Source organism: Neovison vison, chromosome 5, assembly GCF_020171115.1.
Source record: "Neovison vison isolate M4711 chromosome 5, ASM_NN_V1, whole genome shotgun sequence".
Classification (NCBI taxonomy): Eukaryota; Metazoa; Chordata; class Mammalia; order Carnivora; family Mustelidae; genus Neogale; species Neogale vison.
In genome coordinates, this window is record NC_058095.1 from 107,895,433 (window position 1) to 107,912,906 (window position 17,474).

At 35.6% G+C, this 17,474-nt stretch overlaps 1 protein-coding gene across 1 annotated transcript in view; it reads right to left on the minus strand.

Annotated features, from left to right (window-relative positions):
• Positions 1–17,474, minus strand: part of RB1 (RB transcriptional corepressor 1) — a 164,870-nt gene that overhangs the window by 12,183 nt on the left and 135,213 nt on the right. Inside the window, exons 19-23 of the mRNA XM_044249725.1 lie at positions 15,981–16,126; positions 7,594–7,739; positions 2,520–2,624; positions 1,932–2,045; positions 1,671–1,834 (exon numbers count right to left, since the gene is read on the minus strand). Coding sequence (XP_044105660.1) covers positions 1,671–1,834; positions 1,932–2,045; positions 2,520–2,624; positions 7,594–7,739; positions 15,981–16,126 — 675 coding nt within the window. The remainder of the gene's footprint in view (positions 1–1,670; positions 1,835–1,931; positions 2,046–2,519; positions 2,625–7,593; positions 7,740–15,980; positions 16,127–17,474) is intronic.

The window sequence follows — 17,474 nt, forward strand, 5'->3', positions numbered from 1 at the left end:
GCCATTTACATTTAAAGTTATTATTTTTTTTAAGTTATTATTGTTAGGTATGTACTTGATGCCATTTTTTCCCCTGTTTTCTGGTTGTTTTTGTAGTTATTCTCTGTTTCTTTCCACTTCTCTTGTTCTTTTTCTTTGGGATTGATGAGTTTCTATAGCGTTTGTTTGGCTATCTTTCTCTTTATTTTTTGTATATATATCATAGACTTTGAATCTGTGGTTGCCATGAGTGAACCATATAATTTGTTTTTATAATAAATGTGAAAAACAGTATTAGCTTCACATAACAAGGATATGATCATATGCACATGGAACTAGGAGATATGTCTTATTATACTCCAATTCCTTGATAGGTGGACATCATTTTATATATATATATATATAAATATAAATATATATATATATATTTGATTAAGCAGAATATATATATATATTTGATTAAGCAGAATACCTAAATATGCTTGATAAATAGAATGTGAAGATGCTCTCTTAATGCCTGATCAATGATTAATCAAGATTTTGAGAATATGACCTCAACTGAGAAGTGATTTCACTAAGTTCAGTAAATAGCTATCATAAGAATAATACAAATCAATTATCATTACCTAAGTACACATTTTCATGTGGCAATGTGGGACTGTGTAAATTAAATATACACGATGTATTATCTTAGCAACTTACAGTATAAGTTGTAGATATTATACACAGATACTATAAGAACCGCAAATAAAAGATGGTACAGGGGTGCACAAGAGGATTTATATCACTTGCCAACTAGTTTCTATTTTCTCTCTTCCTGTAGAGTTACAAATTTTTACCATGAGTGTGCATTACATATATAATTAAACACCCCACACAAATGTTTTCTAGATGGCTAATATCTCCCCCTTCTCCCTTTTGTTTTTCTTGCCCATTAAGTACAATTCTATGAGCTGACAATTTAAGGAGATGAGACTACCTTAACTGTACTAGCTAATCTGCCTACCACTCTGTACAAATAAAGTCATTTTCAAACAGCCCATGATAACATATAATAAGGCAATGGAAGCACTTCAAAGTCACAAAGCACTTGTGGTTGGATGTGGAAGATAATGTAATGATTTGTAGTTGCACAGAAACTTTCATCTAGGAATTTAAAACAGCTTCATACTCATCATCTCCCTAATCCACAGCACCCTTCCGAAGTAGTGACACCTGCCCCAGGTAATATAAGGAAGCTGTAGGCAGAATTAAGGATGGACTTCTAAAGACTTAATTTGCAGTTATGTATATGTTAATCAGTCATCTACATTTTTGTAACAAAGCAAGATAAACAGGTTCACAGAGTTTACAGGACATTCAGTAAAGCTAGAGAATAAAAATTCTTAATCAAAAGTAATCTACTTTACTTAGCAAACTGGTTACTTACTAAAGTATGAAAGTGATTTTAAACCTACTATAAAAATTGTTCTTTGTTCACAAAAGAATAAACCCTAGCACCCAGGAAAGCTGAAGACTAAACTTGCAAACCCACTTAAGTAAAAAGATAATCTTTTTACCTACCAAATTCCTATCATGTTACTTAATGTAAATAAATATTTTTTAAGTGAAGAAAGCTTTATATTTTTGTACTTGGATCAAAATAATCCCCTCTTAATTCTTTGTCCTTTCCCTAAAGAGAAAACACAAACCTTGATCTTGGAGTCATTTTTGTTGGCGTTGGCACACCTTCTGAAATTTTATATGGATTCTTCAGGGGTGATATATAGATGTTTCCCCCAGGAATCCGTAAAGGTGAACTAGAAAACTTGTAAGGGCTTCGAGGAATGTGAGGTATTGGTGACAAGGTAGGGGGCTAGGGCAAAAACAAAAAGCAGATTTTTTTTTTAAATGTTTTAGTAAGCTCCACTTTATAATTAGATTTTCCCAATCAAAGAATACTTCCAACATACCCTGGTAGAAGCATACTGCAAAATATTTGTTTTCAGTCTCTGCATGAAGACCGAGTTATAGAATACTATAATGGAATCATACTCCTCTTCTCTGATCAAAACACGTTTGAATGTCTGAGGAAGAAGAATAAAAACACCTGTTAAATGAATCTGGAAATTTATCTTTTTAGATTTTTTTTTCTAATAGTTCATATTATTTTCTAACAGTAAGAATCACATATTATACAGGAAAAAATAATCTAGAAAAGTCTTCTTAGGTTTGGTATATAACTGTTCTACCAGAAGTGAAATGTCACAGACTTTTAAAAATATATATACACATGTGTAAAAATTTATTACAAATATCCTGTTTATTGCAAAGATGTAGTATTCCTTATTAACTTTATAACATGAATTTGGATATTAAAGTGCCTTAACTTTCCAATTCTGTTTTAAGCACAAATAATTAACCAGTAATATAAAGGTAAAAAAACTGATACATAAATTTATATAATTAGGTCATAATATATGATCTAATTAATGACTTACATTATCCATTTTATAGATATGAATATATCAAAAAAAATCTTACCATGGAAGATTACCTACCTCCTGAACAGCATGAGGAAGATCCTTGTATGCTGTTACAATGATTTTGAATTTAAGGTCTATATTCTTCACTTTGCATATGCCATACATGGAACACATCATAATCTAGTAAGTCAATGCAATATAAAAAAATCAGAATTTTGTTACATAGTTGTGCTCTAAAAAGTACTGTTATCTTTCTTTTAGCTTCAAAAAATGGAAATTTAAGTTCCTACAGGATTATGTTTTCCCATCCTAAGCTCAGTTTGAAAGGTGATGTGAAGTGTTCAACCCAAATTGTGTTTAAAGAACAAAATGTCAAAGTCAGACCTTGATTATTAGAACTGATCATATGGTTTGTAAATAACCCTAACTTTGACCTTTGTTCCTTAGGTTTTTTTTTTTTTCCCAGAAAGTTTGAAATTGGAATCAGTTCACTGTTTAACTAGCACTTGAAAAAAAAAAAAAGTCAGATGTGTTAAAGGTTTAAACTATCAGATAAAATAAAATTGAATATACTTGGTGATGGTGGTAAGGAGTTTGGAATGGGGCAGGAGAGAGTCTTTGTATTGCAGGCAATGCTCTTGATTTGGATGCAGGCTATACAGATGAGTTCAGCTGATGAATTTGCGTTAAGATGCAGTCTTATGATATATGGATACTTTTATATGCATGTTCTATCTCAATAAAAACATTATTTTTAATGTAAAAATAAGATTTGAAATTATTCCTTACAGAATGAAAAAATCAAACTTTCTTCATTTGTATGAATTTTATTGCCAAATTTAAGTACTTATATCTCTGCAACATTCTTGCTTATATCTACTATTGCCAAGAATATCTACTCATCACCGCTTGTTCAGCATCCTACCAGCCCCAATTCTATTTTTCCCACTCAGAACACCATCTAATATCTTCTTTGTTAATTCATATTTTTCTCCTACCTCTTCTTAAGGTAACTCTCTGCAAAAGTCTTGATTTCATATACCTAATCTCTTTAGAAATACTTAGGACCTAGGATTTAGAAATCCTTAGGACTAGTGTAGAAAAACAGAAGGCAATGAGTGCCTACTTTTAAAAATCCAACATACTAGAATTTATACACCTGAATATACTCTAGAAAAATATACATATTTGGAGGTTATATCCTTATACACTAATTCACTGTTTGCTGAAAATATCATTCTTTTTCTTTTTTTTAAAGATTTTATTTATTTATTTGACAGAGATCACAAGTAGGCAGAGAGGCAGGCAGAGAGAGAGAGAGGGAAACAGCCTCCCCACTGAGCAGAGAGCCTGATGAGGGGCTGGATTCCAGGACCCTGAGATCATGACCTGAGCGGAAGGCAGAGGCTTAATCCACTGAGCCACCCAGGTGCCCCTGAAAATACCATTCTTACTGGGAACATCACTTCTGAACATATAGAAACAAAGAGAACACTATGAACAACTGCATACCAACAAAATAGATATCTAAGATGGAAAGAAAATTTTTAAGAAAAAACACAAACCACCAAAACTTACTAAAGAAGAAACAGAAAATATGAGCTTGAAATAATACTCCAAAACTATCTGCAAACAAAAGCCTAGGCCCAGATGGTTTCACTGGTGAATTCTACCAAACCTTTAAAAAAGAATCAATACCAATTTCTCACAAACTCTTCTGAAATTAGAAGAGAAGGGAACACTACCCAACTAATTCTGAGAGGATAGTAATACTCTGATATCAAATCCAGATATGAGAGGAAAATTACCATTATCTTTTATGGTTATAGATGTAAACATTTTTAACAAAAACAAGCTGAATCCAGCAGCACATCAAATGTATTATAGACTATGACCAAATGGGATTCGTTCCAGAAATGCAAGATTGGTTTAACATCTGAAAATCAATTCAAGTAATATACCACATATCAATACAATAAAAGGAGAAAACCCCAATGATCATCTCAATAGATATAGAACAAGCACTTGACAAAATTCAACACACTTTCATGATAAAAACAACTAGGAATAGATGGGAACTTCCTTTACTTGATAAAGGGCATATACAAAAACTCCACAGCTAACAATACATTTAAGGGTGAAAGACTGAATGCTTTCCCCTAGCGCAGAAACAAAACAAGGATGTCCTTTCTCACCACTTTCATTCGACATTGTTTTTGAGGTACTACACTACAGCAGTTTGACAAATAAATGAAGTAGCAGTCATCCAGATTGAAAAGGAAAAAGTAAAACTATCTCTATTTGAAGACAATATGATCTTATATATTGAAAATCCTAAAAAATCTACTAAAAACTATTAGAACTAATAAAGTACTTCAATAAAACCGCAGGTTAACAAGATCAATATATGAAAATTAATTGTATTTCTATATACTTGTAATGAATAATGCAAACAAGAAATTAAAGAAATAGTTCCATTTACAATAGTGTTAAAAGGAATAAAAACACTGAGGTGTATAAATTTAACCCACTGAGCCACCCAGGCACCCCTGAGGTGTATAAATTTAATATAAAAAGACTATACTCTGAAACTGTTAAAACATAACCAAAAAAAACTAACATCTAAATAAGTGGAAAGGGCGCCTCGGTGGCTCAGTGGGTTAAAGCCTCTGCCTTCTGCTCAGGTCATGATCCCGGGTCCTGGGATCGAGCCCCACATCAAGCTCTCTGCTTGGCTTCCCTCTCTCCTTCTGCCTGCCTCTTTGTCTGCCTGTGAGCTCTGACTGTCAAATAAATAAATAAATAAAATCTTTAATAAATAAATAAATAAGTGGAAACACATCATATGTTCATTGGCTAGAATACTTAATATTATTAAGATAAGAAAGCTCCTCAAATTAATCTATGATTCAGTATAATCCCTATCAAAATCATTGTTGGCTTCTTTGCAAAAATTGACAAACTGATCCTAAAATTCATATGGAAATGCAAGCTACAGAGCAGTACAACAAATCTTGAAAAAGAACAAATTTTTTTTCCCTATTTCTTTCTTTTTTTAAAGATTTATTTATTTATTTATTTTAGGGAGAAAGAGTGTGCACAAGAGTGTGAGAGCGAGTGGGGGAGGGGCAGAGGGAGAAGGAGAGAATATCAAGCACACTCCCTACTGAAAAGGACCCTGGGATCCGGACCCTAAGATCATGACCTGAGCTGAAATCAAGAGTTGGATGCTTAACTAACTAAGGACCTGAGCTGAAATCAAGAGTTGGATGCTTAACTAACTAAGCCACCCAGATGCCCCCACACTTCCCTATCTCAAAATTTACTACAAAGCTTTGTAATTGAGACAGTGTTATGCTGGCATAAGAGAAGACATACAGATCAATGGAACACAATTAAGAAACCAGAAATGAACTTTTATGCATATACAGTTAGTTCTGATTTCTCTCAACACAGAAAGAAAAGACTTTAAGAAATGGTGCTGGAACAAGTACTATTCACATATAAAAGAGTGACGTTAGACCCCTTTCTCACACCATACAGAAAAATTAACTCAAAATGAATCAAAATGTAAATGTTAGAGTTAAAAGTATAACATTTTTGGAGAAACACAAGAATAAATCTTCATGATCTCTGATTTGGCAATGGTTTCTTAGATAAGACAGCAAAAGCAGTAGTAACAAAAGAAAAAAATAGATAAACTGAACATGATCAAAATGAAAAACTTTTGTGCCACAAAGGACACCATCAAGAAAGTGAAAATACAACTCAGAGAACTGGAGAAAACAACTGCAAATCATATGAAATAAGGGACTTTTATGTAGACTACATAAGAACACCTGTAACTCAATAATAGACAACTCAATTTAAAAATATGCAAATTATCTGAGTAGATATTTCTTTAAAGAAGATATACAAATGGCCAATAAGCACATGAAAATATTCTCAATCAATATCATTAGCCATCAGGGAAGTGCAAATTAAAACCATAAAGAGATACTACTCTATACCCAATAGGATGACTATAGATACTACTCTATACCCACTAGGCTGGTGAGGATATGGAGAAACTGGAACCTCATACACTTCTGGTAGGAATTCAGAATGGTGTGGATATACTAGAAAACAATCTGGCCAATCCGCAAAGGTTAGACATAGAGTTATCACAAGACCTGGCAATTCTATTTCTAGGTATATATCCAAGAGAACTGGAAGCATATATCCATACAAAACTTGTATATAAATGTTCACAGAACATTATTCATAATATCCAAAAAGTAGAAAACAAATGTACACCAAATAATGAACAGATAAATATGATGTGGTATATCCATACAATGGAATATTATTTGGCAACACAAGGGATGAAGTACTGATACAAAGCATAACACAGATGAACAATAATAACATTACACTAAGAAGCCACACACAAAATACAACATATTATATTATTCCATTTATATAAAATGTCCCAAAAGAGGCAAATCTACAGACATAGAAAGATCAGTATTGCCTGGGTCTGGAAGAAGTAGAGGAACAGATGATGAGTATTGAATGGTATGGCATTTCTTTATGGCATGATAAAACTGTTTTAAAAGTGATTTTGGTGATGGTTCCACAACTCTATCAATATACTAAAAACTACTGGATTGTACACTTTATATGGGTAATTTGTATGGTATGTTAATTATATCTCAATAAGTTGCTACCAAAAAAATATTACTATTCTGCATAAAGAGAAAAAACAGGAAGATATGAAAGATCATTCTCTGTAAATTGTCATTCATTTATTTTTTTATTCATTCATTCAATAGGCATTGTTTTAGATCAACTTGTTCTTAAGTCTTGGACTTCTTCCTTACTAACATGATACCTAGTTTACTACAAGACAGAAAAACTCCTAATAAACAGTTTTTTTCAATGATTTTTATAAATAAGACATTTTATGTCATTAAAAAAGTCACTGAAATACTCCCGAGCTCTAAAGCTCTAAGAACTATAGCAAAATTATAAAAGGAAGCCAAAGAATGCATATATATTAAGTCTGCTAAATTGATCTAGCTTCTCATTTGAATCTAATCTTTTAAGAAATCAGTGCACAGTTAACAAATGAGTAGGAGAAGAGTAGTGAAGTGCATTATTTTCTTACCTGATCCAAATGTCTGTCTCTCATGAGTTCATACTCATTTTGCAATGTATGCTGAAAAAGGGTCCAGATGATGTGTTCTAGTTCTGGGTGGTCAGACAGAAGGCGTGCACACAGGGTATTTAGTCGAAGATATGCTAGTCGGTACACTGCAGAGGTAAGGGGACTTAGGTTTACTATTCAACAAGTGGATTTTTCAAAATATTAAATTGCTGTAACTATAATTCTATTAAACAGCATTTTTTCCCTGTTTTTTTTTCAAGTTTTTATTTAAAGTCCAGATAGTTAATATATCATGTAATATTAGTTTAAGATATAGAATTTAATGATTTATCACTTCTATACAACACCCGGTGCTCCTCACAAGTGCCCTCTTGAATCCCCATCACCTATTTCATCCACTTCCTGCTCTGGTAACCATCAGTTTGGTCTCTATAGGTAAGTCTGTTTTTTGGTTTTCCCTTTTTACTTCCCCTATGTTCATCTGTTTTGTTTCTTCAATTTCACATATGAGTGAGATCATATGATAATTGTCTGTCTCTGACTGACATATTTCACTTAACATTATACATTCTAGCTCTATCCACATCATTAGAAATGGCAAGATTTCATTTATTTATTTTTTATTTTTTAAAATTAATTTATTTATTTAATAAACATATAATGTATTTTTATCCCCAGGGGTACAGGTCTGTGAATCGCCAGGTCTACACATTTGACAGCACTCATCATAGCAAATACCCTCCCCAGCGTCCATATCCCCACCACCCTCTCCTATCCCCCCTCCCCCCAGCAACCCTCAGTCTGTTTTTTGAGAGTGAGTCTTTTATGGTTTGTCTCCCACCTGATCCCATCTTCTTTCATTTTTTTGTTTTCCTACCCCCCAAACCACCCACATTGCATCTCTACTTCCTCATATCAGGGAGATCATATGATAGTTGTCTTTCTCCGACTGACTTATTTAGCTAAGCATAATACCCTCTAGTTCCATCCACATCATTGCAAATGGCAAGATTTCATTTCTTTTGATGGCTGCATAGTATTCCATTACATATATATATAGATATATATATAGATATATATATAGATATATATATATCTATCTCACCTCTTCTTTATCCATTCATCTGTTGATGGACATCTAGGTTCTTTCCCTAGTTTGGCTATTGTGGACATTGCTGCTATAAACATTAGGGTGCACGTCCCCTTTGGAGCACCACATTTGTATCTTTAGGATATATACCCAGTAATGCACTCGCTGGGTCACAAGGTAGCTCTATTTTCAGTTTTTTGAGGAACCTCCAAACTGTTTTCCAGAGTGGTTGCACCAGCTTGTATTCCCACCAACAGTGTAGGAGGGTTCCCCTTTCTCTGCATCCTAGCCAGCATCTGTCATTTCTCGACTTGTTAATTTTAGCCATTCTGACTGGTGTGAGGTGGTATCTCATTGTGGTTTTCATTTGTATTTCCCTGATGCCGAGTGATGTGGAGCATTTTTTCATGTGTCTGTTGGCCATCTGGATGTCTTCTTTGCAGAAATGTCTGTTCATGTCCTCTGCCCATTTCTTGATTGGATTATTTGTTCTTTGGGTGTTGAGTTTGCTAAGCTCTTTATAGATTTTGGATACTAGCCCTTTATCTGATATGTCGTTTGCAAATATCTTCTCCCATTCTGTCAGATGTCTTTTGGTTTTGTTCACTGTTTCCTTTGCTCTGCAAAAGCTTTTCATCTTGATAAAATCCCAATAGTTCATTTTTTCCCTTGCTTCTGTTGCCTTTGGCGATGTTCCTAGGAAGAAGTTGCTGCGGTTGAGGTCAAAGAGGTTGCTACCTGTGTTCTCCTCAAGGATTTTGATGGATTCCTTTCTCACATTGAGATCCTTCATCCATTTTGAGTCTATTTTTGTGGGTGGTGTAAGGAAATAGTCTGATTTCATTTTTCTGCATGTGGCTGTCCAATTTACCCAACACCGTTTGTTGAAGAAGCTGTCTTTTTTCCATTGGACATTCCTTCCTGCTTTGTCGAAGATTAGTTGATTATAGAGTTGAGGGTCTATTTCTGGGCTCTCTATTCTGTTCCATTGATCTATGTGTCTGTTTTTGTGCCAGTACCATGCTGTCTTGATGATGACAGCTTTGTAATAGAGCTGGAAGTCTGGAATTGTGATGCCACCAACTTTGGCTTTCTTTTTCAATATTTGAGGCTATTCGAGGTCTTTTCTAGTTCCATATAAATTTTAGGATTATTTGTTTTATTTCTTTGAAAAAAATGGATGCGATTTTGTAGGGATTGCATTAAATGCGTAGATTGCTTTAGGTAGAATAGACATTTTCATAATATTTGTTCTTCCAATCCAGGAGCATGGAACATTTTTCCATTTCTTCATGTCTTCCTCCATTTCTTTCATGAGTACTTTATAGTTTTCTGAGTATAGATTCTTTGTCTCTTTGGTTAGGTTTATTCCTAGGTATCTTATGGTTTTCGGTAAAATTGTAAATGGGATGGACTCATTAATTTCTCTTACTTCTGTCTTGTTGTTAGTGTAAAGAAATGCAACTGATTTCTGTGCATTGACTTTATATCCTGACGCTTTACTGAATTCCTGTACAAGTTCTAGCAGATATGGAGTGGAGCCTTTTGGGTTTTCCACATATAGTATCATATCATCTGCAAAGAGTGATAGTTTGACTTCTTCTTTGCTGATTTGGATGCCTTTAATTTCTTTTTGTTGTCTGACTGCTGAAGCTAGTACTTCTAGTACTATGTTGAATAGCAGTGGTGATAATGGACATCCCTGCTGTGTTCCTGACCTTAACAGAAAAGCTTTCAGTTTTTCTCCATTGAGAATGATATTCGCAGTGGGTTTTTCATAGATGGCTTTGATAATATTGAGGTATGTGCCCTCTATCCCTACACTTTGAAGAGTTTTAATCAGGAAGGGATGCTGCACTTTGTCAAATGCTTTTTCAGCATCTATTGAGAGTATCAAATGGTTCTTGTTCTTTCTTTTATTGATGTGTTGTATCACATTGATTGATTTGCGGATGTTGAACCAACCTTGCAGCCCTGGAATAAATCCCACTTGGTTGTGGTGAATAATCCTTTTAATGTACTGTTGGATCCTATTGTCCAGTTATTTTGGTGAGAATTTTTGCATCTGTATTCATCAAGGATATTGGTCTGTAGTTCTCTTTTTTGATGGGATCCTTGTCTGGTTTTGGGATCAAGGTGATGCTAGCCTCATAAAATGAGTTTGGAAGTTTTCCTTCCATTTCTATTATTTGGAACAGTTTCAGGAGAATAGGAATTAATTCTTCTTTAAATGTTTGGTAGAATTCCCCTGGGAAGCCATCTGGCCTTGGACTTTTGTTTGTTTGGAGATTTTTGATGACTGTTTCAATCTCTTTTCTGGTTATGGGTCTGTTCAGGCTTTCTATTTCTTCGTGGTTCAGTTGTGGTAGTTTATAGTCTCTAGAAATGTATCCATTTCTTCCAGATTGTTGAATTTGTTGGTGTAGAGTTTCTCATAGTATGTTATAATTGCTTGTATTTCTTTGGTGTTGGTTGTGTCCTCTCCTCTTTCATTCATGATTTTATTTATTTGGGTCCTTTCTCTTTTCTTTTTGATAAGTCTGGCCAGGGGTTTATCAATTTTATTAATTCTTTCAAAGAACCAGCTGCTGGTTTCGTTGATTTGTTCTATTTTTTTTTTAAATTTCTATTTCATTGATTTCTGCTCTGATCTTTATGATTTCTCTTCTCCGGCTGGATTTAGGCTTTTTTTGTTGTTCTTTCTCCAGATCCTTTAGGTGTAGGGTAAGGTTGTGTATTTGAGAACTTTCTTGTTTCTTGAGAAAGTCCTGTACCACTATATATTTTCCTCTTGGGACTGCCTTTCCTGTGTCCCACAGATTTTGAACCGTTGTGTTTTCATTTTCATTTGTTTCCATGAATTTTTTCAATTCTTCTTTAATTTCCTGGTTGACCCATTCATTTTTTAGAAGGATGCTGTTTAGTCTCCATGTATTTGTGTTCTTTCCAAATTTCCTCTTGTGATTGAGTTCTAGCGTCAGAGCATTGTGGTCTGAAAATATGCAGGGAATGATCCCAATCTTTTGATACCGGTTGAGACCTGATTTATGACCCTGGATGTGATCTATTCTGGAGAATGTTCCATGTGCACTAGGAAAGAATGTGTATTCTATTATTTTGGGATGGAATGTTCTGAATATATTTCTGATATCCATCTGGTCCAGTGTATCATTTAAGGCTTTTATTTCCTCGTTGATCTTTTGCTTAGAGGATCTGTCCATTTCATTGAGGGGAGTGTTAAAGTCCCCTACTATTATTGTATTGTTGTCTATGTATTTCTTTGATTTTGTTATTAATTGGTTTATATAGTTGACTGCTCCCATGTTAGGGGCATAGATATTTAAAATTGTTAGGTCTTCTGGGTGGATAGACCCTTTGAATATGATATAGTGTCCTTTCTCATCTCTTATTTTAGTCTGTGGCTTAAAATCTAATTGATCTGATATAAGGATTGCCACTCCGGCGCTCTTCTGATGTCCATTAGCATGGTACATTGTTTTCCACCCCGTCACTTTAAATCTGGTGGTGTCTTCAGGTCTAAAATGAGTTTGTTGTAGGCAGCATATTGATGGGTTTTGTTTTTTTATCCATTCTGATACCCTGTGTCTTTTGACTGGGGCATATAGCCCATTAACATTCAGGGTAACTATTGAGAGGTATGAATTTAGTGCCATTGTATTGCCTGTAAGGTGACTGTTACTGTATATTGTCTCTGTTCCTTTCTGATCTACTACTTTTAGGCTCTCTCTTTGCTTAGAGGACCCCTTTCAATATTTCCTGTAGGGCTGGTTTGGTGTTTTCAAATTCTTTCAGTTTTTGTTTGTCCTGGGAGCCTTTTATCTCTACTTCTGTTTTCAATGATAGCCTAGCTGGATATAGTGTTCTTGGCTGCATGTTTTTCTCGTTTAGTGCTCTGAATATATCATGCCAGCTCTTTCTGGCCTGCCAGGTCTCTGTGGATAAGTCCACTGCCAATCTAATGTTTTTACTCTTGTATTTTATAAACTTCTTTTCCCAGGCTGCTTTCAGGATTTTCTCTTTGTCACTAAGACTTGTAAATTTTACTATCAGGTGACAGGGTGTGGACCTATTTTTATTGATTTTGAGGGGTGTTCTTTGCATCTCCTGAATTTTGATGTTTGTTCCCTTTGCCATATTAGGGAAATTCTCTACAATAATTCTCTCCAATATACCTTCTTCTCCCCTCTCTCTTTCTTCTTCTTCTGGAATCCCAATTATTCTAATGTTGTGTCGTTTTATGGTGTCACTTATCTCTCAAATTCTCTCCTCATGGTCCAGTATTTCTCTTTTGCTCAGCTTCATTATTCTCTGTCATTTGGTCTTCTATGTCACTAATTCTTTCTTCTGCCTCATTTATCCTAGCAGTAAGAGCTTCCATTTTTTTATTGCACCTCATTAATAGCTTTTTTATTTCAACTTGGTTAGATTTTAGTTCTTTTATTTCTCCAGAAAGGGCTTTTATCTCTCTGGAGAGGGTTTCTCTAATATCTTCTATGCCTTTTTCAAGCCCAGCTAGAACCTTGAGAATCATCATTCTGAACTCTAGATCTGACATATTACCAATGTCCGTATTGATTAGGTCCCCAGCCTTCAGTATTGCCTCTTGTTCTTTTTTTTGTGGTGAGTTTTTCCTCCTTGTCATTTTGTCCAGATAAGATTTGCTTTCTCCTCCTCTGGAATTCTGCTGATCTCCTTGGTAAGTCAATCTGGTCTTGGCTGGGTTTCTTGTTAATTTTCTGGGGGAGGGGCCTGTTGTAGTGATTTTCAAGTGTCTTTGCCAGAGGCAGAATTGCCCTGCTCTTATCAGGGGTCAGGTTAAGTAATCCGCTTGGGTTCACTTTGGGGAGCTTTTGTTCCCTGAACACTTTCCGTAGAGTTCCGGAGGATGGGAATGTAAATGGTGGCCTCCCAATCTCCCGCCTGGAGGAGCTGAGAGTTCGGGGTCCCGCTCCTCAGTGCGTCCTCAGAGAAGAGCGCCCAATCGTTCCCATCTCCCTGGCCTCTGGTTGCGCTTGGAGAAAAGTGCTCGCGCTTCCATCTCCCTGGCCTCCAGCCACACACTTGGAGAAAAGTGCTCAGTCACTCCGTCTCCCTGGTCACCAGCTGCGCTCTGAGCTCACCCAGCCTGTGCCCTGTTCAAGGTAACCCCCAGCTGAGAGCTCACCCCTCAGCTTTGTCGCTGTAGCTGGCTTCCCTGCTCCAATACCTGCAAGCTCTGCGACACTCAGACACCCCCGGTCCTTCTGTGACCCTGCGGGACTTGGGGTTACGCTGACCCCCTGTGGGCTTTCCCCCCATTTAGCCTCTGGAGCAATGTCCCTCCCCCCGTGGTCTATCTTCCCATCACCTTGGATTCACTTCTCCGCAGGTCCTACCTTTTAGAAAGTGACCGATTTCCTGTTTCTAGAATTGTTGCTGCCCTTCTCTTCGAATTCCCATTAGAGTTGTAGGTGTTTGCAATGATTAGATAAGCTATCTAGCTGATCTCCGGCTACCTGATGTCATCTCAGCCTGCTACTTCTCTTCCATCTTGACTCCTCCCCCCGATTTCATTCATTTTTATGGCTGGGTAATATTCCATTGCATATTTATACCACATCTTCATTACCTATTCATCAATCAATGAACACATGGGCTATTTCCACAGTTTGGTTATTATAGATAATGCTGCTATAAACACTGGGGTGCATGTATCCTTTCAAATTAGTATTTTTGTCTCCTTTGGGTAAATACCAGTTGTAAAATTGCTGGATTGTAGATGGTTCTATTTTTAACTTTTTGAGGAACCTCCATACTGTTTTCCAGAGTGACTGTGCCAGCTTGTATTTCCACCAATAATAAACAGCACCTTAACAGTAACCTTACCTCTACCACTATTTTCTTTATGAAAAAATAACCCCTAGTCTTAGTACAGAGTTAGGTAAATAGAAGGCAAAATAATACTTGAATGCTAACATAAGATTTATTTACAAAGTCTATAAAAATATTACTGGGACATAGGCCTAGAGAAAAGAAATCCACTAAATTTAATTTTTTTCCATCTAGTTTAAATATAATGACTCTTATTTTAAATGTACCTTTCAGAGACTTGCATAAAGCAATCAGAATTTTTTAACTATCCTGGTGGTTCTCATTTTAGTATGCATCAGATTAGCTTTGGAAGGCTTGTTAAAACAAGGAATTTTTTTTTCCACTTCATCCTAGAGTTTCTGTTTGAGGAGTTCTAAGGTGGAGCCTCAACAAAAATTTTCCTTTCTACAACTTTTCAGGTGAGGTGGATTTTGTTGGTTGGGGAACACACTCTGGAAACACTGTTCTAACTTAAGGGATATCTTACAACATGGTTATAAAATTCTGACTTGAGTATATTTATGACTTGAATAAAATCAGAAACAGATTTATCACAGAGGAATCTGGCCTTTTATGTCCCTTCAGAGAGCTTCACTGGGTGTGCACCTGCACATACAGCTGACTCTAAGACAACATGGGTTTGAACTAAGAGGGTCCACTTATACGTGGATTTTTTAAATAAATAAATACAGGACAGTACTATAAATGTATTTTATGATTTTCTTAATAACACTTTCTTTTCTCTAGCTTATTATAGTATATAATACATATATCATATAAAATATGTGATAACTCTTTACACTGTTGATAAGGCTTCTAGTCAACAGTAGGCTATCAGTAAAGTGTCTGGGGAGTCAAAAGCTATATGTGGATTTTTTACTACATGGGGGTATTATTTGCCCTTATTCCCCACATTGTTCAAAGGTCAGCTCTACATATGCACGTACAGACAGCCCTGCTCCACCTCACACACACATAGTCAGAGAATGCTACTCAGCCTAATTACCAGGAAATGTGCCTACATTAGACTACAGAACACTGTACAATCTTAACTTCACATACACACCTGAACAGCAAAAGTAATGTCAGGGTTAAATATTTCCAAACATAAATTTGAAAGCCTGACAAAAGCAGCAGCAGCAACAGTAACAACATCTTATACTTTCTGAGTGCTAACTATGTGCTAGGCACTGTTGAAACATTTTATGTATTCATTCATTTAGTTAACTAAAAAACCTTATAAGGTAGATTACTATTATTACAAAATAAATTATTATTATCATTTCCACTTTACAGATGAAGAAACTGAGGCATAGAGCTATTAAGTGACTTTGCCAAGGACATACCTAGTAAGCAGAAGAGCCATGATTTGAACCCAGTCACAGCCAGGTTCCAGAGTCCTTCTTGAAAATAATCATCTACTAACCTTTTTTGTAAAAAAGTGAAAGGGAGGTAGATTTCAATGGCTTCTGAGTCTGGAAGGCTGAGGTTGCTTGTCCCTCTGTGTTTGCAGTAGAATTTACACGTATAGTTGATCCTTTTTTCTTTGGGGATCTTACAGGAGAAAGATACCTAAACATATTCAAAGAAAAAGCCTTCATTTGAAGTTCCCTAAGAGTCTCTCTCTTTCTCTCTCTCTCTCTCTCACACACGCACGGCTGTACACATGCATCCAAACATATCTATTTAATCTGTTATTCTATACCAAATTCCTTCTCTAAAGAAACATTTTTTTAAATTTTTATCTAAATTCTAGTTATTTAACATACAGTGCAGTATTGGTTTCAGGAGAATTCAGTGATTCATCACATATATACAAGACAGTGCTCATTACAACGAGTGTCCTCTTTAATACCCATCGCCCATCTAGCCCATCCCCCCCAACCTCCTTCTACCAACCCTCAGTTAATGTTCTCTATCATTAAGAGTCTCTTATGGGTTTGTTTCCCCTCTCTCTCCTTTTTTTTCTCCCTTCCTCTATGTTCATCTGTTTTGTTTCTTAATTTCACATGAGTGAAATCATATGGTATTTGTCTTCCTCTGATTTATTTTGCTTAACATAATATACTCCAGTTCCATCCATGTTGTTACAGATGGCAAGATGTCATTCTTTTTGATGGCTGAGTAATATTCCATTGTGTATGTGTGTATGTGTGTGTGTGTTGTGTGTATGCATACAACATCTTCTTTATCCATTCATCAGTTGATGAACATCTGGACTCTTTCCATAGATTGGCTTTTGTTGATAATGCTACTATAAACATCAGGGAGCATGTGCCCCTTCAAATTTGTATTTTTGTGGTCACTGGGTAAATACCTAGTAGTGGAACTGCTGCATCATAGTGTAGTTCTATTTTTAACTTTCTGAGGGACCTCCACACTGTTTGCCAGTGTGGCTACACCAGTTTCAGCAAACTATTTAAACATAAGCTGGAAAAGATACAGCCTAATAGGAAAGCTAAGCTTGACATTATCATTTCTAACTATTTTAATAAATAGCTTTTTCTGAGAGTTACTGTTTTTTTTGAAGAAAAAAATAGCTGTGTAGTGTATATGTTCAATTTTAATAATTATAGTGAGATTGAGATTATCAAATAACTCCAGGTTAAAGGAACAAGTTATTGATACCAAAATAGTGCTGTAATGTTTCTGATTTCCCTCTTAAAAATGTTTCATTGAGGGGTGCCTGGGTGGCTCAGTGGGTTAAAGCCTCTGCCTTCAGCTCAGGCCATGATCCCACGGTCCTGGGATTGAGCCCCTCATCGGGCTTTCTGCTCAGCAGGAAGCCTGCTTCTCCCCTCTCTCTCTGCCTGCCTCTCTGCCTACTTGTGATCTCTGTCTGTCAAATAAATAAATAAAATCTTTAAAAAAATGTTTCATTGATAACTATGGTTCATATGTATGATAAAACAAATACCAC